This window comes from Lemur catta, chromosome 1 (assembly GCF_020740605.2).
Source record: "Lemur catta isolate mLemCat1 chromosome 1, mLemCat1.pri, whole genome shotgun sequence".
NCBI lineage: Eukaryota > Metazoa > Chordata > Mammalia > Primates > Lemuridae > Lemur > Lemur catta.
In genome coordinates, this window is record NC_059128.1 from 26,027,634 (window position 1) to 26,053,724 (window position 26,091).

General features: G+C 42.2%; 1 protein-coding gene across 3 annotated transcripts; it reads left to right on the forward strand.

Annotated features, from left to right (window-relative positions):
* The first annotated feature begins 1,294 nt into the window (after positions 1–1,294).
* Positions 1,295–24,561, forward strand: ENTPD5 (ectonucleoside triphosphate diphosphohydrolase 5 (inactive)). Of its 3 annotated transcripts, XM_045564045.1 has the most exons (15): positions 1,295–1,425; positions 7,488–7,496; positions 7,614–7,774; positions 8,430–8,509; positions 13,362–13,505; positions 16,083–16,158; positions 16,434–16,469; positions 16,791–16,879; positions 17,190–17,269; positions 17,902–17,963; positions 18,864–18,965; positions 19,819–19,959; positions 20,674–20,730; positions 21,635–21,750; positions 23,892–24,561. In XM_045564045.1, the coding sequence occupies exons 1-15, from the start codon at positions 1,325–1,327 to the stop codon at positions 23,976–23,978; spliced, it is 1,341 nt and encodes a 446-aa protein (XP_045420001.1). In that variant the 5' UTR covers positions 1,295–1,324; the 3' UTR covers positions 23,979–24,561. The 3 variants fall into 3 exon arrangements, with proteins under 3 accessions (XP_045420001.1, XP_045420010.1, XP_045420019.1); XM_045564054.1 differs by lacking the exon at positions 7,488–7,496; XM_045564063.1 differs by having other exon boundaries at positions 1,350–1,425; positions 7,488–7,774.
* Positions 24,562–26,091: the final 1,530 nt, after the last annotated feature.

Sequence of the window (26,091 nt, forward strand, 5' to 3'; positions counted from 1 at the left end):
GTTTTTTTTTGAGACAATCTCACTTTGTTGCCCGGGCTAAAGTGCTGTGGTGTCAGCCCAGCTCACAGCAACCTCAAACTCCTGGGCTCAAGCAATCCTTCTGCCTCAGCCTCCCAAGTAGCTGGGACTACAGGCATGTGCCACCATGCCCGGCTAATTTTTTCTATATGTTTTTAGTTGCCCAGCTAATTTCTTTCTATTTTTGGTAGAGACGGGGTCTCACTCTTGTTCAGGCTGGTCTCAAACTCCTGAGCTCTAATGATCTGCCTGCTTCGGCCTCCCAGAGTGCTAGGATTACAGGCGTGAGCCACCACGCCCGGCCTTCTGTTTAATTTTTAATTTTGTTAAAGCCAGCTTTGCTGTGGAGCCCAGATGAATTGGTAGTAGAAGCTTTTACGTTTTACTGTTTTTAGATTTTTTGGTGGACCTTTTTAATCACCTATCCTATTGCATTATTTTCCACTATTGGGAAATACCGTGTCATTTTATCCAAGTCAATCAATATTGATATTTGCTTAGGGAGGACCTAGAAAGATAAAATTAACAATCGGATATCACTGTGGAACCATACAGGGAAAACAAGTCTACTCCTTTTGAAATCTGATTCAGTGCCTCCAGAACTGTCCTTCCTCACACTTGCCTCCTTTATTCTGGTGCACCTATGTTCCAGTGATACTGTTCTCTTAATACTTGAAGTTCACAGAATTCTGCTTGTGTCACTTCCCCAGGGTAATTCCTACCTCTCATTCAGTATCCACCTTAGGCCTCTCATCCCTCAAGAAGCCTCCCGCCCCCACCTTTCCCCTTTCAGGCCAAGTTACCTGTCCCTTATATTCATTCCTGTAGCACCTTGTGGGCATTTCTGTCAGAGAACTTATCACAGTACGTTGTAGCTATTGGTTTACTTGTCTGTTTTTTCTAGTAAGCTGAAGTCTCCCCAGTAGCTAAGACTATATCTGATTCCTCTCTGTATATCTAGAGCCTAGCACAGTGTCTGGTAGCTATTACTCAGTAAATGCTTATTAATTAGACAATTCAATGCCCAGCTTTATAAATTCCATCTCAGGTAAAGAAGCTATTGAGAAACGCTATTAACTTTTCTATTTTGCTAACGTAAAAACACAGAATTAAGTTCCTGAGCAACTTTAGCCCTATAAGCAATAATTCTACTGGGTGGCACTTAACTATCATAAAAGTAGATGAACCAGACAATCATGTACCCAGAGAAAAGGTGACTTAGGGAGGAGCAAAGGATAAAGAAGGGAGTGAGTTAGCAAAATGCCACACAGTTAATTGCAAACTGGCACAAAGGTGAATGTGATTCATGAAGCTAGCTTGGTTCAGAAGAGCTGAAATAGGATCAAAGAGCAAAAGGCAACTCACAGTGAAAGCAAGGATTCACGGGGAACAGGCAGACACGAACAGGTGAGCACTCAGATGGGGCTTGGGGCCCCTGGAATTGTGGCCTGTCAGGCTCTGGGTGACATGGAAGAAGGGAAGCCAGAGTGTGAAGCTCTGGGAAGGCTAAATGGGGAGGATTAGTGTTTACTCCAGGTATAAAGAGACCCTGAAAAGCCCTTAGGAGGAGATAAAGAGGGGGCTTTATTGGGGGTGAATAAAAGACAGTAAGCAAGGGTTACTGAGAAGGCCAATCCTGAGAAGAGTGGATTTAAATATACTGATGTATACTCCCCAGTCTATGAAAAGTAAATTTGACTATTTGAAGTATTTTGAGTAGCATATAAAATGATACATTTGGCGCATTTGGGCAAATGTCACCTTTATATAATTGACAAATTTGGAGAAACAGCCCTTTCTTGGAAGCTTGTAATTGTGATTTTTTTTTTCAGTGGGTGGGTAATTAATCTCCTTTTTGGAAAGAAGTCAGCTATTCGTGTTAAATGGGTGAGATCTAGTGCCTGAGTTATTGGATCACCGTTTAGCCTGTTGGGTATTTATTCAGCACCTATTATATGCTAGCACTGTTCCAGCACCAAGAACACATGAAAAACAAAACAGAAAAAAATGTCTGCCTACCTATAACTCACATGGGGGTGGAGTGGGGGAAACAAGGAATATGAAAATAAATAAAAATAGTAAGTGATATAGTATATTAGAAGGTAAAAAGAGTTATGGAGAAAAACAAACAGGGAAGGAAGGTAGACAAATGTGCATGTGGCCAAGAGGGTTGTAATTTTAAATAGGGTGGACAAGGAAGGTCTCACTGAGAAGGTGACATTTGAGCAAAGATTTTAACAAAGTGAATGAGCAAGCTGTACAGACTATAAACTCTACATTGTAAGCCTTTCTAATACCATTTTAAAAATAATAATCTTATCTTAAAAATGTGGGTGGAAGTGGTGTTAAAAGGTAGTTGCTGAGAGCAGAAGCGGCATTTTAAGTGTTCACTCTTTGCTTTCTCTAAAATTTACTGTTTGGTTTTACACTGAACACCTGGTATGACTCTGCAGTTTTTACTCCATGAAAACAGATACCTAGGATGCATTTTTTTTTTCCTTGAAATCTCTTTTGAAAGAAAAACAAGTGTTTTCTTAATGGAAATAGAAGCTGGAGAGGTTTTTCAGAAACCACAATCATATACAAAATATGAGTGACCCGTGCAGTCACAGAGATGGAGGAAACCTGGTGTTAGAGCTCCTCTGATTTACTGCTTGAGGGAGAAGAGGGACTAAGAGTTGGACAAAGCAAAGATCTGTCAATACTCAGAGAATCTGGAAAGTTGCTTCTGTCTTCAGTTATTTAGATTGATCTACAGGACCAGCCCCTTTGCTGTAAAGGAAGATTCAGCCAAAGGGAGTGATTCAAGGTGTGAGTACCAGTCTGTTTCAGTGGTTGATTTCCTGGGATGAAGTTTTGTTTGTTCAGGAGTCTAAAAGTTGAACAATTTTGTTTGTTTCTTTCCTAGCCAATAGCTCTTATTCTTAACAGTTAATGCAAGATAGAAGTTCAGCCTAGAATAGTGTTCAAATGGGTGATTCCTTTTTAATTTTTTTTTTTTTTTTTTTTATGAAGAGGGGTAATGATGGGGGTTCAGTCACCCTAGCTAGAGTGCTGTGGCATCAGCTTAGCTCACTGCAGCCTCAAACTTCTGGGCTCAAGCTATCCTCCTGCCACAGCTTCCCAGTAGCTGGGACTACAGGCACAAGCCACCACACCCAGCTAATTTTTCTATTTTTAGTAGAGACTGAGTCTTGCTCTTGCTGGTTTAGATCTCTTGAGCTCAAGCAGTCCTCCCACCTCTGTCTCCCAGAGTATGAGGATTACAGGTGTGAGCCACGGTACCCAACCAAACAGGTGATTCTAACTCTGCCTTTGTAGTACTTCAGACCAGCTCTGGTTATTGTAAATATTTTTAAATTCCAAATGCAATTAACTTTAATTTGCTCTATTTTATGTAATATGTCACCTGTGGGAAAGGAGGCATTTTGATAAACCCAACCACATACTCTACAGATTTGAGATGATTGAAAATCCTTAATCTGTACTCCAAACATACAAGTGTTTGAGATGAAGGGTCTGGGAAAGGGGAACTTTGGAATCAGATCTTGTTGCTTAGTCAGTAACCATGACTTGCACAAGAGATCCAGAGATGAAAGCTGGATCAGAAGACCCAAAACTGTTTTGAGCAAAGTATATACGGGGCAATTAAGGAAGCCTTAACTGTTAGAGGATAGATATGACATTATTCACTAATGCCAAGAGAAGCTATAGTCTAGAGCAGAGAAAATTTATATATTTTAATGTATATAAATATATACGAAAATATATACAGATAAAAATTTTAAAGTAAATATATATAAAAATAAAATGTATAAAAATAGATTTTACATGTAAATAATATATAGAGCAGAGAAAATAACCAGCAGACAGTTGGCAATGTCTGGAGACATTTTTGGTTGTCACAATTGGTGTGGGGGACTGGGGGTTGGGATGTGCTACTGACATCTAGTCAGTAGAGGCCAGGGGCACTGCTGAACATTCTACCACATGCAGGACAGCCCCACAACACAGAATTATCCAACCCCAAATGTCAGTAATGCCAAGGTTGAAGAACCCTGACCTTAAGGAACTGTACAGATGAGATCATAAGACACAGTCTGAGCTGTATAGCACGCCAGCTACAGATCACCAAAACAAAAAGCACTTAATTTTTTTGTTTGTTTGTTTCCTTTTCATTTAATGTTCCTCCAGGAAAAGAAAGGAAAAAAAGTTGCTACAAAAGCAACCATGTAGAAGGGATTCCATTATTCCATTGAACACTACCAAGTGTTTTTTATCGTAGCCATCGAGAAAATTCAAACTCACTATAATGAGTTTGTTACAAAATGATGCAAAAATTTAAAAACTCCTATACATTTTAAAAATTATTTAGGCCGGGTGCGGTGGCTCATGCCTGTAATCCTAGCACTCTGGGAGGCCGAGGCGGGTGGATTGCTTGAGGTCAGGAGTTCGAGACCAGCCTCAGCAAGAGCGAGACCCCGTCTCTACTAAAAATAGAAAGAAATTATCTGGCCAACTAAAAAATATATATAGAAAAAATTAGCTGGGCATGGTGGCGCATGCCTGTAGTCCCAGCTACTCGGGAGGCTGAGGCAGTAGGATCGCTTGAGCCCAGGAGTTTGAGGTTGCTGTGAGCTAGGCTGATGCCACGGCACTCACTCTAGCCCGGGCAACGCAGCGAGACTCTGTCTCAAAAAAAAAAAAATTATTTCCCAGTAACAATAAAAAATTCACTCTCCTCCTACTTTCCAAAACTTCTGTCCTGGAAAAACACTAAAAGATGTTACATAATATTTGAACAAAGCATTGTAATTTAAACACAAAAAACACAAACTTTTATGTATATAATATATCATTTGATTTTCCTGATAACCATGGAAGGTAGGTAAAGTAGGTGTGCTTATTCCCCTTTTACAAATGGGGAAATGGAGTCTCAGAGAGGCTAAATGACTTGCCCAAGATCATACAGCTACCCAACAGATACAGATGCTGGGACTGAAACCCAAGGCCTCTTACCTGAGACTCTGTGCTTTCTCCACTGTGTTCCATGTCTAGGTTTTCAGCAGCATTTGTATCCAATCTACCATAATATAAAAAACTAAAATAAATAATACTGAGCACACTAAGTTTTTTGTCTCTGCTGAGGACATTAAGAAATATGGGCAATAACTTGCTTAAGGAAGGCATTTTGGAATCAGGGAAAAAAGTTGGCAAGAGTGAAGAGTGATTTTTTTTAGAAAAACTGTTCTTTTCATTTCTTTTCTTTTTTTTTTTGAAACAGAGTCTGGCTCTGTTGCCCTGGCTAGAGTGCCATGGCGTCAGCCTAGCTCACAGCAACCTCAAACTCCTGGGCTCAAGCAGTCCTTCTGCCTCAGCCTCCCAAGTAGCTGGGACTACAGGCATGCGCCACCATGCCCAGCTAATTTTTTCTATGTATATTTTTAGTTGTCCAGATAATTTCTTTCTATTTTTAGTAGAGATGGGGTCTCGCTCTTGCTCAGGCTGGTCTCGAACTCCTGACCTTGAGCGATCCTCCCACCTCGGCCTCCCAGAGTGCTAGGATTACAGGTGTGAGCCAGTGCGTATGGCCAAAACTATTATTTTCTGATACAGGTTCTCACTCTGTTGCCCAGGCTAGAGTACACTGGTGTCATCCATAGCTCAGTGTTGGACTCAAGCAATCCTCCTGCCTCAGCTTCCTGACAAGCTGGGACTGTAGGCATGCACCACCACACCTGGCTAATTTTTTTTACTTGTTGATTTTTAGAGACAGGGTCTTGCCACATTGCCCAGGCTGGTCTTGAACTCATGGCCTCAAGCTACCCAAAGTGCTAGGATTGGCCAGGTGTGGTGGCTCACGCCTATAATCCTAGCACTCTGGTAGGCTGAGTCAGGAGGATCACCTGAGGTCATGAGTTTGAGACCAAAGTACTAGGATTACAGGCATGAGCCATCGCACCTGGCCAAGAGTGATTTCTGATCTGGATTTCATCACTAACTTTATAACTTTCAGCAAGCCATAGACCTCTCTGTCTTAATTTGCCCATCTACCTCAAGTTCTCATGGATAACATGGTCTGAAACCTATGAAGGCTGTTTTTAAAACCATAATGATCTATATAAGTATTTTTAAGTTAAGTTGATTTATTTCCTTAAAATGTAGTTATGTTAAAAAATGTAGTTATATGTGCGAGCCACTGGCAATATTGTTGATCACCGGTGACAGTCCAGTGGCCTAATTTTTGAAGACTGTGAACACCCCAATGGTAGGGACTTTATAACTTCTTTGTAACTTTATAACATTAATTCAGAAGTTGAAGCTTCTTATCTGTCAATCACAAAGAAGGAAGGGAAGGAAAAAGGGAGGAAGGGGTGTTAGTTTATGATCTAAAGGCAAAATTGTCAAAATGGAAAGAAGAAAATTAGACTCAACAATAGGAGCAGGTGGCAGAGAGCCTTTGATTATGTGAGAACCTCCCTACAATTAAAAGCAAAGCATGGGTCATTATGTTAAGTGAAATAAGCCAGACACAGAAAGACAAATACCACATGTTCTCATTCATATATGGGAGCTAAAAGATTGATCTCATGGAAGTAGAGAGCAAAATGATAGTCCCCAGAGGCTGGGAAGAGTTAGAGGTAGAGATGAAGAGAGGTTGGTTAGTAGGTACAAACATACAGTTAGAGAGATGGAATATGTTCTACTGTTTGAAAGCACAGTAAGGTGACTATAGTTAACAATAATTTATTGTATATTTCCAAATAGCTAGAAGAGAAGATATGAAGTGTTCCCCACACAAAGAAATGATAAATGTTTGAGGAGATGGATATCTTAAATAACCTAGTTTGATAATTATGCTTTGTTTGCATATATCAAAATATTACATATACCCCATAAATATGTACAATTATTATGTATCAATAGAAAAGCAAAGCATGGGGGGAAATATATATACTCACATAATATATATATATATTTTTTTTATGGAGACAGGGTCTTGCTCTGTTGCCCAGGCTGGAGTGCAATGGCAACATCACAGCCCACTGCAGCCTCGAACTCCTGGGCTCAAGTAATTCTCCTGGTTCAGCCTCTCTATTGTAGCTGGGACTACAGGTGCATACCACCACGCTTAGCTAATTTTTTGTATTTTTTTGTAGAGATGAGATATTGCTATGTTGCCCAGGCTGCTCTTGAACTCCTGGCCTCAAGCAATCCTCCTGCCTCAGCTTCCCAGAGTGCTAGGATTATAGGCATGAGCCATTGCACCCACCTGGAAAATATATTTTAAATACCAATTTCCTTTTGGAACCAGATACCCTTCAGAAAAGGTGCTAAGAGCCTAATTAGCTCATTGTACTTGTTATTAGAAGTAGAGAAGGAACACCTTGGGTACAGCGTGTTTATTCTTTTAAAGGTGTAACCAAGAAAGCCAGTTGGTCTAACCTTGTGTGTTTTTATCCTATAAGCCACTGCAGGTGTGTGAGCAAGACTGCTGCTGCAACAAAAGCCTAAACCCAACCACATCTTGGGAAAAGAATGGCCACTTCCTGGAGTGCAATCTTTTTCATGCTGGTGGTATCCTGTGTTTGCAGCACTATCTTCCACAGGGACCAGCAGACTTGGTTTGAGGGTGTCTTCCTGTCTTCCATGTGCCCCATCAATGTCAGTGCCAGCACCTTGTATGGAATTATGTTTGATGCAGGGAGCACTGGAACTCGAATTCATGTTTACACCTTTGTGCAGAAAACACCAGGTAAGTGCAACTGGGACCCTCACCAGAGTCTGTAAATTCACACTGTAGTATCCCCTGCCAGAAACAAATGTGCTGAGAGTTCATGATGTGAATTACAGAATCTTACAGCTAGTGAATGTCCTTCAGAGAACACTTTCGACTGTAATTGAGCACATGATTTAATTCATTGTGGAATTTTGAGAGATAAGGGCTACATGTAGTCTGAAACCCATGTGTTCAAGAAGAATGGGTATAATTTGTTCTTCCTCTTCTCTAAAGGTGGTTAATACTTCAGGGGTCCAGAATATTGGGAGTGGTCTTGGGAGAAGAATCACATGAGAGTTTCACTGACATCCTTGGACAAGGGGTTGAGGGGACTTCACTTTTTCTGAATTGTCAGTGTTCTCTCCTCAGGTTGCCTATAGAGCCTGGGAAAAGGAGTAGGAGCTAGGTGTCCACCAGAGAAATGGCAGCGGGACCCTCAGGGGTTTCTCCAGCCCTCCTTCCCGGTACTCCTGCAAGACATTCCTCACAAGTGGGATCATTTGGAGTAGCTTGGGGGAAGAGCAGGTTGACCTAGTAAGTAATAGGAAAGTTTACAGAACTCAATGTCTGAAGCAGCCTAACTGTTGGTAATCAGCTTGCTCTATTCTATTTTGTTCCCTGGACAAAATAGGACAGCTTCCAATTCTAGAAGGGGAAATTTTTGAATCTGTGAAGCCAGGACTTTCTGCTTTTGTAGATCAACCTAAGCAGGTGAGTTTCTTATGATTGAATGTTTTGATTCTCAGTAACTTGATATTTTAACAACACCACTGCTGTCAAATATCTTATGCTGTTCATTAATGAGATTGAAGTCATGTATGAGATCAATTTTCTCTCCTCAGCTAACCTCATAGAGAATAGTAATTGTATACTCCTGGCTCATGAGGGCTGGGTGGAAGGAGGCTAGAAAATAGATTGTGGTCAGGCAGGGATGACACTAGCTTTTAAGAGGTTGTTCCCTTTATATTTACTGTTTAGGTTTTGCGTTGAAGCCATCAACTGCATTGGTTTATGTAAATGAAGAATATAGACATGAAGTTTTATAGGGTATGATGTATAAACATGGCAGTTGAGGGGATGGAGACCAGTGAATTTTATTTTATATATTTTTTTAAATTAGAATTTATTTTATTTGATAATGTCTGAAAACAGCCCTACAATAACAATTACACCCTCAGAGAAGGCATCAGCCCCACACCCCCACTCCCATCCCAATCCTGGTGGATCCCCAGGTTTCCAGGGCTCTGTAGCATCTTTCAGTATAAAGGGCTCCTTCCATGGTTGGTGTAAACAAACTGAGACCGGGAGGGGAGACTCCCCAGGAAGAGCTAACTGGGCCTTCAGTGACCTCCATTTGCTAGATCAGGATTGACCTTTGTTGTAGTCTCTGAGCCCAGGTCTCTACTTCCCAGTTAAGGTTATTCACTTAGTTTTAAATGAGAAACAGCCAGTGTTTGAAGAATCCAACAAAATCACTCCAACTCAGTGTTTATAGAAGGGAAGAAAATTATAAGGCACTTACATTTCACATCTCAATAGGAATAGTAAAAGTATCTATTCCTTTCAGATAATAAACTTACCATTTAATTATTATTTCTGTTATAAAACTCATTTAGCAAACAATGAATCATACATAAACAATTCTAGTAATTGCCAAGCCCTGTCACATAAAATTTAGCTATAAACGCTGACATCCAGATCACAGAACAGAGTTTTCCACTGTCAAAAATTCTCCACTCTGCAAAAGAAAGAAACTGATGTTTTGGTGAATACTTATTAATTCAACAATTTACCAGCCACACTTGTGGAGTTTTTTGTTGTTGTTGTTGTTTTGTAGCCATAATGGTAGAGATATTTTCCCTATTTCTTCTCCCTGATAGCATTCCCAAAGTTAAACTCTGGCATTCTGTTTGAAATCACCCCCAAAATAGAACAGACCGCAGCACTCACTCTGGGGAAGAAAAAAGGTTAATAAGAATTATCAACAAAGAGAATATAAGTCTAAATTTTTTCCCTAAAAGCCACCTCTTTTTTTGCCTCATTGGAAATATTTTATTGTCTTTCAGGCTTTGCTGACAAAATACATTTCACAGTTAATGAATAAATCTTTTCATGGTAACAAGTCAGGGAGGGGTGGTGCTGACTGCAGCACAGACACGTGTGGCTCCAGTGTCAAATCAGACTATTTTATCACTTGGGAAATCTTCCTACCCCCACCTTGCTTGTTGAATAACTCAATGAGCACCATCCCAGGAGACACTGCTCTGTACCTCTGCGTGCCTGGAGTGCACGTTGCTTTGCAAGTTCTTGCACTGCCTCACTTGGGTGGGTTTTCCTCATCCTTTGGGATAGTTTTTTCTCCCTTCAAAAGTCTGAAAGAATCCAGAAGACAGGAGTCATTTCTGCCCTCTCCTTCCAATACGAGTATGCTATTGGCTGAGCACCAGTGAGTGTGTCTACATGGAATGGAAGCGCAGGTTGGGGAAAGAAAAACAATGTCCCAAGGAGTTAGCTTTTTAGGTGAAGGCTACAACAGGAGACTCCTCTCAGCACCAGGGCTTGCAAGCTGTTACCGCAAGAGGCTCCAGCCCCGCTCCTCAGGCTGTCCTCTGAGAGGAGGCGGCACAGGGCTGACCATTCACTAGACACTCCACGAGACACGGCTGCTGTGGGCATCTTGGGTCATCCCTAAACAGTTGTGAAGCCAGGACCAGGAAAAGACAGGATAGCTGAAGACACATCACCCTGTCAAGTTTCAAAAGGGTAACCTCAGTCTAAAGATAACCTGGTAAGGCCTATGTGCCTAGGGAAGATAAAAGGAGGAGAAGCACAAAGATTTTTTACAGGAGAGTATCAGGTGATTATTCTCTGCTTTCCTCTCATGTAAAATGTTCAGAAGCAGAAGACATATTTTAAAAAGAGTTACCCACAGCGCTGTGAAAAAAAAATTAAAATATTGTGTCTCTTTGAAAAATAAAGGGCAGATAGTTGATAATGTTATGAGTTGGAGAACAGTAGTAGGCATTTGGGAATGTGGAGAAGGAACTGGAAATTTAGGATTTCCAACAGGCCCTAGAACAGTTAGGCTGGGCAAACTGGATTTACATCTTGAATCTGAGACACCGCTTGCCATACATTTGCAAAATGCAAGGAAAACCAGTCCCCCTAGAAAGTGTTAAAATAGTTAAAGACGGGGCAATTAGACTGAAGTGGCTGTAGTGTCCTCAGTTCCTACCTACAGAAACCTAATTCTAACTCAAATGCAATTCCTGTAAATTACAACTTAGAGGAAGACAAAACTTAAGCAAACAACTACAAACTGCCAATAACATTCTGATTACAAAACCAGAAAATAGCCACGCGTGTAGTCCAAATAAGGCTACTACATAATGGTACCTGATCAATTATTGAATGTAGTTTGCTTCCACATGCACTTTATAAAACCCTTTCCTTCAAGCCCTTCCAGTGGCCCCAAGACCACAAACCATGTTTAGGGGCTTCTAGATTCACAAATTACTATTTGCTCAAATAAACTCTTTAAAGTATTCACACTTCCTGGGAACCTCACGGACTCAGCTTCTCCCACAAATAGATCCCGCACACTGAGTGGAGATTCTCCCCCGAGGACCCTGCCCTCTCCCCACACAACCTGGGGGAGACGCGGGGCTGTGGGTGCAGAGCTGCACAGAGAGGGCTCCTGGCTGTGGGCAGAGTAAACGTGCAGGGACAGGACAGGACACCCAGGGTCCCAGCTGCCTGCCCAGCCCCACCCTGTGGCCAGAGGGAACTGGGGGCTACCGAGGGCTAACGTGTGCCAGTGGCAAACTTCAGGTCTCAAGACCCTCAAGCTGATGCAAGAAGGCCCGGTCTGACCAGCCCCAACCCACACACAGGACACACGACTCACACACTCACCTTTTCCTTGCTTTTGGGATGTCCCAGTGTCCTCCCTATGGATCTCCCAGTACCTTCAGGTGATAAGGTATCAGAGGCTATGGCAGAGACTCCTGTGCCCTCCTGGAAATGGAACAGTGGAGAGGAGACCCCAGCTCGGTGCCCGGCATGCAAGTGCCAAAGACTGGGCCAGACTTTTTGCCAGCCGCCACCTCCTTTCTCAAATTTCATTTTAGAGTGCCTTGATGTAGGATGGAACTATGCCTGTATTCTAGAAATTAGGCGATAGCCTATGATAACAAAAATCTTTGGTAGTAAAGAATGAATGGAGAGTTTGTGGTGCCTGTATTTCACATTTGAGCACACACAATGTACTATATCCAGTCTGTCTGAGGCCATGCTGAAATGAAATAGAATAAGCCAGAAATGAAATGAACTTTGGGAGCAGACATGAAGGTATTTATTGTTCAGCATCACAAAAATGTGCATTACCCAAAGGAAAACCTGATGTTAAAAATGGTTTGAGTTTGCAGAATTGAGAGGATATATCTCAGTTCAGTAGCTGTTGAAAACAACTACATTATCAGGCACTGATTTGACATTTAGAAAAGATGATTGTGTTGTAGTTGCTAATAATAATGATTAAAGGGCTGTGTGTTGTCAGAATAAATGTTCATTCTGGGAAACAGTAGATTTAAAATAATGGTTTTCATGTATCGTAAATTGAGCATCTCCTCTGTGTCACACATGTAGGTGCTGATAATACAGAATGAGCCTGAGCTGTTCTGTCTTTAAGGAGATCATCAAAAATATAACACGAAGTCTGACCAAGAGTGAGACTCCATTGATACAAAAAATAGAAAAAAAAACTAGCTGGGTGTGGTGGTATTATTGCCTGTAGTCCCAGCTACTCGGAAGGCTGAGGCAGAACGATCACTTGAGCCCAGGAGTTGGTTGCAGTAAGCGATGATGATGCCACAGCACTCTAGCCTGGGCAAAGTGAGACCTATCTCAAAAAAAAAAATTAAAACAATTTTTAAAAATAACCTTGGCCAGGTATGGTCGTACATGCCTGTAGTCCCAGCTATTTGGGAGGCTGAGGCTGGAGGATCACTTGAGCCTAGGAGTTCTTACAGAGAGCGATGATTGGGCCACTGTACTCTAGCTTGGGGGACAGAGCAAGACCCTGTCTCTGGGGGGGCGGGTAGGGAAGAGTATAACATGAAAACAGCTACAGGTAGCATTGTGCCTCACGTGCACAATAGTTTGGTGGTGGTATGAGGCATATCTACCGTCTCACACCTGAGAAATCTAAGGCCATGTGACCCATATTGGACTGTACGGCTAGCAAGCAGGTCTGTTGACTGTAACTCTTGTGTTTTCTTCACTATACTCAACTCTCTGGCCTAAAGCTAATTTATATGAGACACAAAATAACAATCAGCTAAAATGACCACAATAGAAAAGAATGATTTTTCTCATAACTATCAAAATGAAATGGATTCTCCTTCTTCAAAGTGGCCCTCTTCTCTAGGTTTCTGCTCCTACACACAGAGAGGGCTTGGAGCCCTCTGCCACCTCACTCTTGTTCCCCCAAAGCATATCGAGGGCATAGACCAGTGCCACTAAATAGACTGTTCACTGGATGAATAGGCCATCTCTTTTGAAGGGTGCTGAGACTGTTCAAGGACTCTTAGAGGTGGCCAAAGACTCAATCCCCCGAAGTCACTGGAAAAGGACCCCAGTGGTCCTGAAGGCAACAGCAGGACTGCGCTTATTGCCAGAACGGAAAGCCCAGGCTCTGCTCTTTGAGGTAAGTTTTGAAATTTGCATCTTGGATAATTCTGTGCTTTTCCCTATATGAATATCTTCTTTATGAGTTTTTAACCTGTTGGAGTATGACTGCGACCTTTAGTATTGCACCATTGCTAAGGCACTATGATGACTCTGGGCTCTTGTTACAGCTATTTACATTTTTAATTATTACTCTCGAATTTATAGAGCTTTTCCTAAAACGTTTAAAGTACCTCCTGTCTGTGATATGCTTAATTTTCTAACTTTTTAAAGCAGAATCATAGTTGTTTTTAATCAACTTTATTAAGTTAAACTTACATACAATAAAATGTATCCATTATGGGTGTATAATTAAATGAGTTTTGACAAATATGTTTTCTCGTGCCCCAAAAGTCAGTTTCCCCACCCCTGAAACTAGGCAACCACTAATCTGCTTTCTGTCAATAATAGATAAGTCTTATCTGTTCTTAGATTTCATATAAATGGAAGTATACAGTTTATATCCTCTTTTTTGAATATCTGGCTTTTTTCTCTCAGCACAGAGTTTTTGAGAAGAATCACAGAATTTTAAAGTTTGAGAGATTTTTAAAAGTCGTCTATTTCAACTCCCATCTTCTTCAGATCAAAAATTTAAGTACAGAAAGTTCTGTTAAACTCAGTATTTTTAATTTATCATACATATTTATTATGCAGGAAATATGTAAATTAATAAGATTTACGTTTCATGTTGAGAAGAATATGTATAGGCAGAATCCCATTATAACAAAGAAATCACAGCAAGAAAGGATTCTGTATTACAGGTGTGCTAATTCAGTCCTCTAAATCCATTTTCCTTTGACTGTCAGTGTAGAAGGTGTAAGTCCCTTGCCCAAGGACAAGCAGTCTAGTACATCTGTGTGAGAATCTGAATCCCAGTTCTTCATTCATTCATTCATTTTTTCAGCAAATGAGTGCTTACTGTATACTGGGTGCTGGTGAAGTTACTGGGGATACATATGACAAAATGGGAACAAAAAGACAAAATGGGCTTTGCCCTCCTGAAGCTTACCTTCTAGTTTCAGGAAGACAGAAAACAAACAACTAAATAAGCCAACACAAAGTATGTCAGGTGCTTAGATGCTACGGAGAAAAAGAAAGCAGGGTAAGGCGGGTAGGGACTCCTAGTGATAGTGTGGGGAAAATGCTATTGTAAATAAGGCAGTCAAAGAAGACCTCTTGGATAAGATTCCTTTGATCATAGATCTGAGGGGAATGAAGAAGCAAGTTACACAAGATGTTGTGGGAAGAATATTCCAGGCTAAAGAAATAGCAGGTGTAAATGCCAAAGGCAGGAATGTGCTTGGTGTGTTAGGAATAGCGTCCCAGGAAGTGAGGATGGCTGGAGGGGAGTGAATGATAACAGGGAAGTAGGAGAGGAGGTCAGAGAGGTGGGCGTGGGAGGAGTTTATCATGTAGGGTCTCAAAGGCTGGTATAAAGACTTTGGCTTTTTCTCTAAGAAGGAAGCCACCAGAAGAAGCTTTTGAGCTAAGGAAAGGCATGATCTGACGTCCATTTTAAAAGCACCATTCTGGCTACTATGTTGAGAACAAACTGTGGGACGGGAGAGAAAAATGGAGAAGGCAAGAGCAGAAACTCTCTTATATCTTGTTCCTGTTTGCTTATCTATCTTCTCCTTAAAAGCTTGTGTATAGATCACTTAACTGGCTTTTCCTGGTTGAAACAGAGTCCATAGGTCACTGTTTGATGTGTTTCACCCCATCAGAAATAAAGAGAGCAAACAGCCTAGAGTTCTTTGTATTCCCATCTGTAGAATTCTTTATCCCCCCATGATAATCATATACACTCTAGGAGGCTGAGGCGGGAGGATTGCTTGAGCTCAGGAGTTTGAGACCAGCCTAAGCAAGAGTGAGACCCAGTCTCCAAAAAAAAAAAAAAAAATTCATATACAAATAAGACATAACACCCATGTCATTGGCCTGTATTATGGAGAGTCGAGTGTTAGTGTGAGATCTTCATTCCCATCTCCTAAAATAGGATTCCATAAGTCTAGATTTGAGGTCTCCTAGACTGTAGAGGCCCCAGCCACACACCAGAGCCCGAGGAGCTGGTAGGAGAGTGCCTCAGCCCTGGAGCATGAGCTCTTTCACCACCGGGTTCCTCTGCTCATCCAGGAAGTGGAGTGGGTAAGGCTCCTCTCAGTGCCCAGGGTACGTTTAGTTAGAATTAATCAGGTGTTCTCTCTGGTACTTTTCTTGAAAAGAAACAAAACAAAACAAAAAGAATCAGGTGCTTTTTAAAAAAAATGACGGGATCCTGACTTGAGCTCACAGGGTCAGATATATGCCCTTCCCTAGGTCCAAGTCATCTATAAGTTTAGATGGTTTGAGCTTTAAAGTCCAAGGAATCCTTGTGTTTGTGTTTTTGCAAGAAACTGGTAATAGCTTGCCTAGTTTCTTCTCTAGTTGCTTAGGGCAAAGGAATGAGTTTTGCTAAAATTTTAGTAATGGAATAGTTTTATAAGCTTTATAGGACAGTCAAAATATGGAAATCCGTTTTACTGCCTTAGGGAATCCACATTTTTCCCTTTTTCTCTAGGTAAAAGAGATCTTCAGGAAGTCACCTTTCCTGGTACCAGAGGACAGTGTTAGCATCATGGATGGATCCTATGAAGGTGGGAGAGGTGGTGTTACGTGTTCCAGGGGCCGAGGAGCAGGGTCAGTGAAAGATCTAACTAATAACTGGGAACAGGGACGGGCGCTGAAGAGAAAGGAACTAAGTATGGAGAAACAAACAAGCTGGAGGAATGGGACAGCAGGACATCGAAGGACAGGGAGAAGGGAAATGTATGCTCTAGACATGAAATTAAGAAAGAAAAAGAACAAATATGGGGCCAGGAAAGAAAAAAAGTGCTCTGGAATGTAATCCTTGTTTTTCTCTCTTTCTTAGGCATATTAGCTTGGGTTACTGTGAATTTTCTGACAGGTAAGTTTATCTTAAGACCTTAACTGGCTTTGTACATACATGGTTAGAAGAGTAAAATCCCTTTCTTTTTTTCTGTATTGTTCTTTCTTTAAAAAAAAAAAAAAAGGAAAGGAAGTTAATGTTTATAACTGGCCTTCAAGGCCTTAGCTGCAGCAAGAGTCCTTCTGAGTTGATGCTTACCTGCGCCTTTGGGTCTGGGGAGCAGTGGAGTATTTATGGAACACCTTCAGTGTACGACAGGAGCAGGAGAGACCTTGCAGACAGATGAGTGTTGGGCTGTCCAGCATGTGGAGCATATTTAGAGCTGACTCTCATTGACAGGTCAGCTGCATGGCCACAGCCAGGAGACCGTGGGGACCCTGGACCTGGGGGGGGCCTCCACCCAAATCACGTTCCTGCCCCAGTTTGAGGTGAGTCATTTACGTGAAGGTCTGGTTAACAGTGCCCTCTGCAGGCATATCATGGTGCTAAGAAAGTGGCACCCCATTTTCAGACAGCAGCTTCACCACAGGTAGGCTGAGTAGAGTGAATTAATGACTGGGTGGACTCCTCGGTGCCCTCTCACTGTTCAGAGTCCCTTTGATTCCTTAAACCTTATGAAATTAGCAGCTTAGTCTGTCTCCATCTCTGATTTTTTGGGGGGAGGGAGAGGGATGGTGGTGATAACACCTTCAAATAATTGCAAATGCCAAATAGTCTTTTGCTTTTTCTGATTTGCAGAAAACCCTGGAACAGACGCCTAGGGGCTACCTCACTTCCTTTGAGATGTTTAACAGCACTTATAAGCTCTACACACACAGGTGAGGAGGGGGACAGGGAAGAATAATATTTCACATTGTATGATTTTCCCAACTTTTCAGAGGATTCTCAAATCTGTTATCGCATCTGGTCAGCCTTAGAAAGTCTTTGCCAATTCCCTAAGGCCTATCAACTGAAACCCAGGACACTTACCAAAGCCCTAGGAACCTAAGACTCTTCTTCATTCCTGGCCTCAAAGTTATGTAACTTAAGAGTCAAAAGTTTTCTCTAGGGAGAGGACGCTTGGAGAAGGCTCAGCCAAAGCTCCATGGGTTAACTCCTTTGAGCTGGCCTTCGGGTGTTCAACAGCCAGCCTGGAATGTGATCCCATTTGGGGCTAGGAGCTAAACTAATGAGTCCTTTTCTGGGAATGGTTCCTAGTGTGGGACCCTAGGAACTGTCACTGTCTCTGACTTTAGAATCACAGCTGTGGGGAATTCCTACTGCATGGCCTTGATCCAAACTATGCAGAAATTATTCTTGTTGACCATATGAGTTGAATAGGTCACAGAGACAGAACAAGGTTTTTCATCTCTCCAGAGGGAAATGGAAACCATGTTACTTTTGAAAAAGGTAGCTTTAAGATGGAGAATTTCACAGCTAGCATGAAATGGGTCAATCCTGTATTTTACAGTTACTTGGGATTTGGATTGAAAGCTGCAAGACTGGCAACTCTGGGAGCCCTGGAGACAGAAGGTTTGTCTGGGTATCTGCCGGGTGGGGGATGGTGAGAGTGACACAGGCACCCGGCTTGCTTCCTTTCCTTGGCAGCAGTTCTGTGGAGGAAAGGCTTATGTTGAATTGGGAAACATACATTGTATAATGGACCTAATAATAGCAAATTCCTTTTCTGTTTTATGAATTCAGAAGTTTTGGTATACATTATGAGCCATTTTTAGAATGAGGTCTCCCTATATAGGGGGAACAGTCTGTAGCCAGGGGTCTGAAGCATCTGCAGAAGTTCAGAGCTCAAGCAGTGCATCTGGCAGGAGCTTGCTCGAGCCCTTAGCTTTACATGGGAGGTGCAGAAGCAGGGTCTGCTGTACTTGCAAGGTGGAATAACTGAGCAACTCCATTCATCTCTTCACAGTTGGGATCAGGCAGAACTGGGTTCAGTCCCAGTGTTGCGATTTGGGACAAGTTAATTAACCTTTCTCTGCCCCTTTCCTCACATTAAATGACATTTTGCATTTAATGCACTTTGTACAGTGCTTGGCTCACAGAAAACTATTATCAGGATGATGACCAGAGTTCACAAAACATTTTCAAATGTATTTCATTTAAGCCTCTCAGCAACCAGTGAGGAAGGTATTTTTTCCTGTTTTTAGGAAGGAGGGAACTCAAGATGCGCTGAAAGCCATGCACCCCTCTGACAAATGCGCATGTGTATGGTTTTGGGAGGATTCACCAACCCCTCAAAGCCTATCTAGCTTCACTTAAGAATTCCTGTTACAAGATATAGTTATGGAACTAATTTCATCAGATTTTAAAGCCCAGCCCTCTTGGTGATTCCTTTCAGCCTTAGTGGCTTCTTGTTTGCGTTCCCCCTTCTATCTCACATACTTGCCGTTTGCTTTGTGCCCTGGTTTCTTTCAGGGATTGATGGACGCACTTTCCGAAGTGCCTGTCTACCAAGATGGTTGGAAGCAGAGTGGATCTTTGGAGGTGTGAAATACCAGTATGGTGGAAACCAAGAAGGCAAGTGATATTTTTTTGCTGGTTAAAATTACCTGTTCAGTAGAAATTCTGGTAAAGTCCCGTGGGAAACTTTTTCTAGAGCTCAAGAGAGGCTTATCAGTTTACAGGGACTTGTTCCAAAGAATTTTGGTATGCCTCCAAGGACTAAGGGGAAGTGATGACAAATGGGGCAATTGCCATTCTACATTGTGTTCTCTTTCCTGGCCAAGTGTCATGGATCCACTAGAAACCTATTCTTAGCTGGGTTGGTGTGCATTTGTCATCCCAGCTACTTGGGAGGCTGAGGTGGGAGGATCCCTTGAAGCCAGGAATTAGAGGCTGTAGTGCATGATGATTGAGCCTGTGAATAGCCACAAATAAAAAAGAAAACTTTTCTTAGCCTGGGTCTAATGCAGCGTGAAAACCTGCTCAGTTAATGTTGAGTTATTTAAACTACAGTAACACTTAAAATTGAGATGATAAGAAGAATAATTCATCCTAGGTATTATAAAAGGCATAGACCTTAATATCAAGGAAAAAACTTGATTGCCTAGTGAAGGAAGTAGGTGAGCCCTCTAGATACTTGTTTGTAAATACCATGAAACATAGTGCTTGGCAGCATGTGAGGTTGGCTGTAGCTGTTTGGTGAACACAGGTTAGGGAGGGAAGCTGCCGTGGAGAAACAGAGCAGCAAGGCTGCAGAAGTTTGCTCATCTTTGTTTTTAAGTTCTTTGTCCTAAGCCTCAGCCTTCTCCTTCCTGCTTTCCTTTAGCCTCCTGCTGTTCCCTCCTTGTCTCCAGCAGCTTGCCCCAGAGAGTGGCCTCTTCCCCTGTCACTGTCCTCACCTTTCTCCTGTGTACCTTTGCCCTGGCAGGGGAGATGGGCTTTGAGCCCTGCTATGCCGAAGTCCTGAGGGTGGTACAAGGAAAACTTCACCAGCCAGAGGAGATCCGGAGAAGTTCCTTCTATGCATTCTCTTATTATTATGATCGAGCTGTTGACACAGACATGATTGGTGAGTTCACCTCAGGTGTCAGTCCAGAGAGGAAAGTGGGCAGGGCTGTGGTGGGGAAGGTCAAGGAGAAGGAGCACTTGAAATGCTTTGTTGGGGTGATTACCTGACTCTTCTCCAGTGCTGGTTGTTGAGTGGCACTAGTCACTCAAATGAAAGGGTGACTATGACTTAGAATCTTTTGGAGGTAGATAACCTCAAGAACTATACATGACATCCTTTTAAAAATATCTTTATTGAGGCATTATTGGTATACAATAAGTGTACGTGTTTAAAGTGTACAGTTTGCTAAGTTTTGTCATGTATATACACCCATGCAACCATAACCACATTTAAAATAATGAACATATCCATCACCCCCAAAAGTTTCTTCCTGCCCCTTCATGATAACTTCTTAACGCAAAGTAATGCTTTTGTTTCACTGTGAGAGTTAAGTTACATGATCTGTCATGGCCTGAGAGATATGAATTCATTTCCTACTTATGTGTTTAATGGGTCTATTTTTTACTGTAGCTAAATATACATAAGATGAAATAGATTGTAAATAAGTAAAATAGGCTGCATAGATTATGTTGTATGGATATGTCATGTTTATATATCCCATTCTCTAACGTTGAAAATTTGTAGTTTTTCATTATTATAAACATCACTAGGATGAATTTCTTTATGTTTCCTTGAAGGCTTTTTGATATCAGCTACTGTTCTGTTTCATTTCAGATTATGAAAAGGGGGGTGTTTTAAAAGTTGAAGATTTTGAAAGAAAGGCCAGAGAAGGTAAGTGTCAGGGGAAGTCCTTGAAGGCAAGCCTTTGAGGCTGTGCCTGCGGACTCTAGTGACCTAAAGCACCTCAGTCAGCTCAGAAAGCCTGTCAGAAGGCTGGTTTCCTTTCTGGGTCTCCCAACGTTGCTAGGAGTTAAAAGCATCAGCTGCTAGCCAGGCACAGTGGTGCACACCTGTGGTCTCAGCTACTCAGGAGGCTGATGCAGGAGGAATGCTTGAGGCCAGGAGTTTGAGGCTGCAGTGAGCTCTGATTGCACCTGTGAATAGCCACTGTACTCCAGCCTGGGCGACATAACCAGACCCCATCTCCAAAAAAAAAATTTTTCATAAGCATTAGGTGGCATAGAATTCTGGGCAAGAATATGGGAATACAAGAGGCTTGGGAAAATGGTGAAAACCTTTGTCTTCTTTCTACATTCCTTCATTTTTTTTAAACTGAAATAGTATTATCAGTGTTAATAAAACACTGAACATCAAAATACATAGGAAAAAGCCACAGAGGCTTCCTTGAGAGAGTCAATCTAAAATACAAATGATCTTCTCCAGTCGCCCACAGTATAGCTAAATGGTATTGCCCTGTCTTCTGGGCCTCAGCATTAATAATAGGTAAGGGACTTAGAACTAAGCCCCTGCTGCAGTAGGTCATAGAAACTTGGCAAATAAACTAGGACCCATGTAAATTTGAGTAGGTAAGATATCACACCAGAAATGTGCAAGCTCTTAAGAAGCTGTGGTCTTGCAGAGGCAGTGAGTGCAGTCTACTCTCTACGAGGCCTAGGAGTTGACTAAATGAAGATTTCTGCTTTGCTTATTCTATCTCTGTCTATATTTAGAGAAAATCCTACATCTCTCAATTAGTTGCAAACTTGAACTCCACTGTTCACTCTCTCACTTTCAGTGTGTGATAACTTGGAAAACTTCACCTCTGGCAGTCCTTTTCTGTGCATGGACCTAGCCTACATCACAGCCCTGTTAAAGGATGGCTTTGGCTTTGCAGACAGCACCGTCTTACAGGTAACAGATGGGACCCCAGAGTCCCATAGCAGTCTTCTTTTGTGGGGGTTGGGAAGGAGTCAAGGACTTGTTTAGTAATCAGAGTAGCTATAGGTGGAATTATGAGGTATTTTTGATTGGGCTATGGACGAGGCACTGTGCTAGGCACCGTGAATGTGGGAGATTACACTGATGCAATGGTAGCCTCTGAGTATATTACTGCTTGCCTAGGCACAACCTGGCCCAGGCAAGCTATTCCAGAGGTCACAGAACAGGTCACACAACAGAAATCTTGCAGCCTAACTTAACATGCCCAAGTCACATGGTTTTATTAAGTCAATTTAAAACTCAGGGCAAGAAGCAAGAGTTAGTATAGTGTAGTGTTTAAAACTTGGGCTCTGTTGTCCATCAGATCTATGGTTAAGTTCTGATTTGCAAGCTGACTACTCTGTGGCCTTAGATGGAGACTGACTTCCCCTAACTTTTAGGTTCCTCATTTGAAACAAGGATCCTTATAGTACCTATTTCATAGGGCTGTTATGAAAATTAAGATAATGCAGGCTGGGCGCGGTGGCTGATGCCTGTAATCCTAGCACTCTGGAAGGCCGAGGTGGGTTGGATTGCTTGAGCTCAGGAGTTCGAGACCAGCCTGAGTAAGAGCGAGACCCCGTCTCTACTATAAATAGAAAGAAATTAGCCAAACCAACTAAAAATAGGAAAAATTAGCCGGGCATGGTGGCACATGCCTGTAGTCCCAGCTACCCTGGAGGCTGAGGCAGAAGGGATCGCTTGAGCCCAGGAGTTTGAGGTTGCTCTGAGCTAGGCTGATGCCACAGCACTCTAGCCCAGGCAAGAGAGTAAGACTCTGTCTCAAAAAAAAAAGAAAATTAAGATAATGCGTAGAAAGCACAATGCCTGGCACATAGTAAGTCATTAATATTCATATTACTATTAATGGATGGATTTCATATCAGTTGGGGATAGATTTGTGGGCAAGAGATCATCCTTAGCCTCTCAATACATGCTAACTTAATAGCTGCTTCTACTTGAGCATCAACAATAACCAAGTCACTTAAGGACAATTTTCCTACTATTTTCAGTGGGGGCAGAATGTAAATCAGGCGTGGACAGTCCCTGTTCCAGAGATAGCTTCATTTTGGCATCTATACCCCCAGGCTTCCAGCCAAGTCCTGAGGACACAGGAAGAGCATTTTGGTGTGGGCACTTCCGATTTGACTCAGGTGTCTCAGACTGAACCTCAATCGTTTTGTTTCCTCAAGATAATGGTTTAAATGCCATTCTTCCCAGTTTGGGGCACAGTGATTAGACTCAGTTTCATCAAGTTAACACAGAAGAATCCACTGGTTTACAAACTTTGGTGGCATCTTTATTCAACAAAAGCTTATACAGGATGTCAGTAATATAAAACTGATCAAGTCGAGCTATTCTGGTTGAGGCAGAGGTTGGGAGCCTGTAACGCCTTTACCATTTGAACTCTTTTTTTCCTGTGAAGCATTTCCAAAAAACCCTAGGATTCTGAAGAAAACAATTTGATAAACACTTACCCTCTTGTTATATAGTTGAGGAAACTGGATGTAAAGCTTTGCCCAAAGTCCCTGAACTAATTGAGGCACAACCTGGCCCAGAATGTCTGAAATGCCCTGGTTGGTTACTATTAGTGCTTAACAAGAGGCAGCTGCTTACACAGTATGACTTGAGAAGCTTGGTTTGTTCTTTCCTACCCCTAAATCTATTCCCAATTCTTGATCATGCCCTTTCTGCCACATCTATTACCATTACAAGTTGCTTTATCATAAATGGGTGATTCAGAAAATAAAGGAGGGGATGCTGTTTGGTCTCAGGACTGGGAAAGAGTTCAGAATCCTGTCTGTCTAGAAGATCTCTCCAAGGCCTAGTGGACCACTTCCTGGGACAGAAACACCCAGGGATCAGAATGGTGGGTGCAGGGGCAATGGGCCATGGCTGGAGGGAAACTGTTATAGAGAGGAGTAGTGGGAAGCCTCCCAAGTCGGGCTCCTCCCAGTTTTTGCCTTGGTGTGGCCATGTGGATGCTCTTTGCCAACATGATCTGCCAAGTGCCATGCTTGTTGGAGTTGAAAATTGGATGAAAATGTGAAGACATTTTTCCTTCTCCTCAACAGCTCACAAAGAAAGTGAACAACATAGAAACAGGCTGGGCCTTGGGAGCCACCTTTCACCTGTTGCAGTCTCTGGGCATTTCCCACTGAGGACACGCACTTCCTCTGAGGCCTGCATTCGCCAACAACCTTTTTAAAGGGAGAAGGAGAGTCATTTTCTGAGCTAGTCTAGGGACAACCTGGACTGAAGCCCAGCAGCTAGCTTTATCAGGAGAAGAGGGGCTTTTATAGATGGATCTTGCCCTTGAGCCTAGAAATTTGAGTTTAATTAGTTTTACACACTTAATGTGAACTGCTAACCACTCAGTGTGCACAGCTGGCACCAGAGTCTAAATCTTTTGAGATTCTTTGTATGTCACAGAGAGCCCCATGGGCCAAAAAGTATAGCTTTGGAACTCAACCTTGGAGAGCCCAGGGACAGGTCCCTGGGAACCAAAGAAAAATCTCATTTCAACCCTTTGAGTGCCTCATTCCTTTAAACATTTTAATTTTCCTCTTACATGCTAAATTAAGCTGATTTATTGTAATCCCATGACCTACCACTACCAGTATTTTTTTCTCCCTGTACACTGCCTACCCTTATCTGCACAAACTTTTCCCAAAAGAGAAAAAAATACCTGGTTTTGCTTTTCATGTATAGTTCCACCAAAAAAAAAAAAAAAAAGTTCCATATCAGAATTTGTGATCCTGTTCTGTGTGCTAGATCCAATCAGCCAGTGGAGAGCCATCCTAAATGGTAGTAGGATGTAGAGTAGCTCCTAACTGTGCACAGATAGCAGCCTTAAGAAAGGAGGCCATTGGCCGGGCACGGTGGCTCACGCCTGTAATCCTAGCACTCTGGGAGGCCAAGGCGGGAGGGTCGCTCGAGGTCAGGAGTTCGAGACCAGCCTGAGCAAGAGCGAGACCTGGTCTCTACTAAAAATAGAAAGAAATTAGCTGGACAACTAAAAATATATAGAAAATATTAGCCAGGCATGGTGGTGCATGCCTGTAGTCCCAGCTACCGGGGAGGCTGAGGCAGGAGGATCGCTTGAGCCCAGGAGTTTGAGGTTGCTGTGAGCTAGGCTGACGCCACAGCACTCATTCTAGCCTGGGCAACAAAGCGAGACTCTGTCTTAAAAAAAAAGAAAGGAGGCCATCCAGTGTCTAGAGACATGTCGTGGGAGGGTGTGGCTGTCTCATGTAGCCTACCTTCTGTAATCAACTTTTTATCAGTCATCTCTGGGATTAATGAACCTATCTGATCTTATGTATTTAGTGCCCGTACCATCTCCTAGGCTAATGTGTTTATAGTATTTTCCATGATCCTAGACTTGTTTTCTTTGTATTTCTAAGAATAGAACTATAGCAACTACAACTTAGCTTGTGGTCTGTGGTGAGAAGTCAGTGTCTGTGCTGTCCTAGGATCTATAGATTTTGGTCATAGCCTCTTTCAGGATTACCCTTTTATGCTGTTTATAGCAGTATCTTCTGCCCTGGCCCCTGATCAGCTTAGCTAATATCCTCTGAATTATTTGTCTAGTGCCAGGGTTTCCAGTGCTCCTCTTGACAATATCCTACATTTGATTTGGTGGCACTTTTGGTCCACATCAGTACAGTGGGGCAGCATCTCCAGAGAGAACCATGTTTAATGACTCTCAAGTTCTTTTTTTGAGTCTGAAGGCTCAGAACTCAATTGTTTTCCTCCAAATTCATGATCTTGTACTTTCCCACATAACAGTCATCTGCTTCTTGTCCACCTACTCTAGTGCCCTTGGACTTGGAAGATCTTCCCGTGGTCTGGCTCCTTTACCTCCAGCTTGTTTCCAGACTTCCTTTCATTATGCTTTCTCACAAAGACTATTAAATACACCTGGCCCTCACACCAGTTCCTGGGGAACCTCCATTGCATCAATAAATATCTAACATCTGCTCTGTGCAAGAAACTAGGCAGATTTCTGTATCCTTATGCCCAAGATTTTGTTTTTTAATTCAGTGTGGAATTTCTTAAGACTTTTCACACTATTATTAGTAAGCTCACCTTTATACCTATTGCCTTCCTCAGTAAATGCTAATATAAAATGAAATAATAGAATCTTTAGAATTAGAAACAGCCTAAAAATATAATCTTCTACCCAGTGCAGAATTTCCCCAACTTTTCTAATAGGTTATCATTCAGCATCTGCTTAGGCATGTTTTCAGATAGCTCATTCCATTTGGGGAC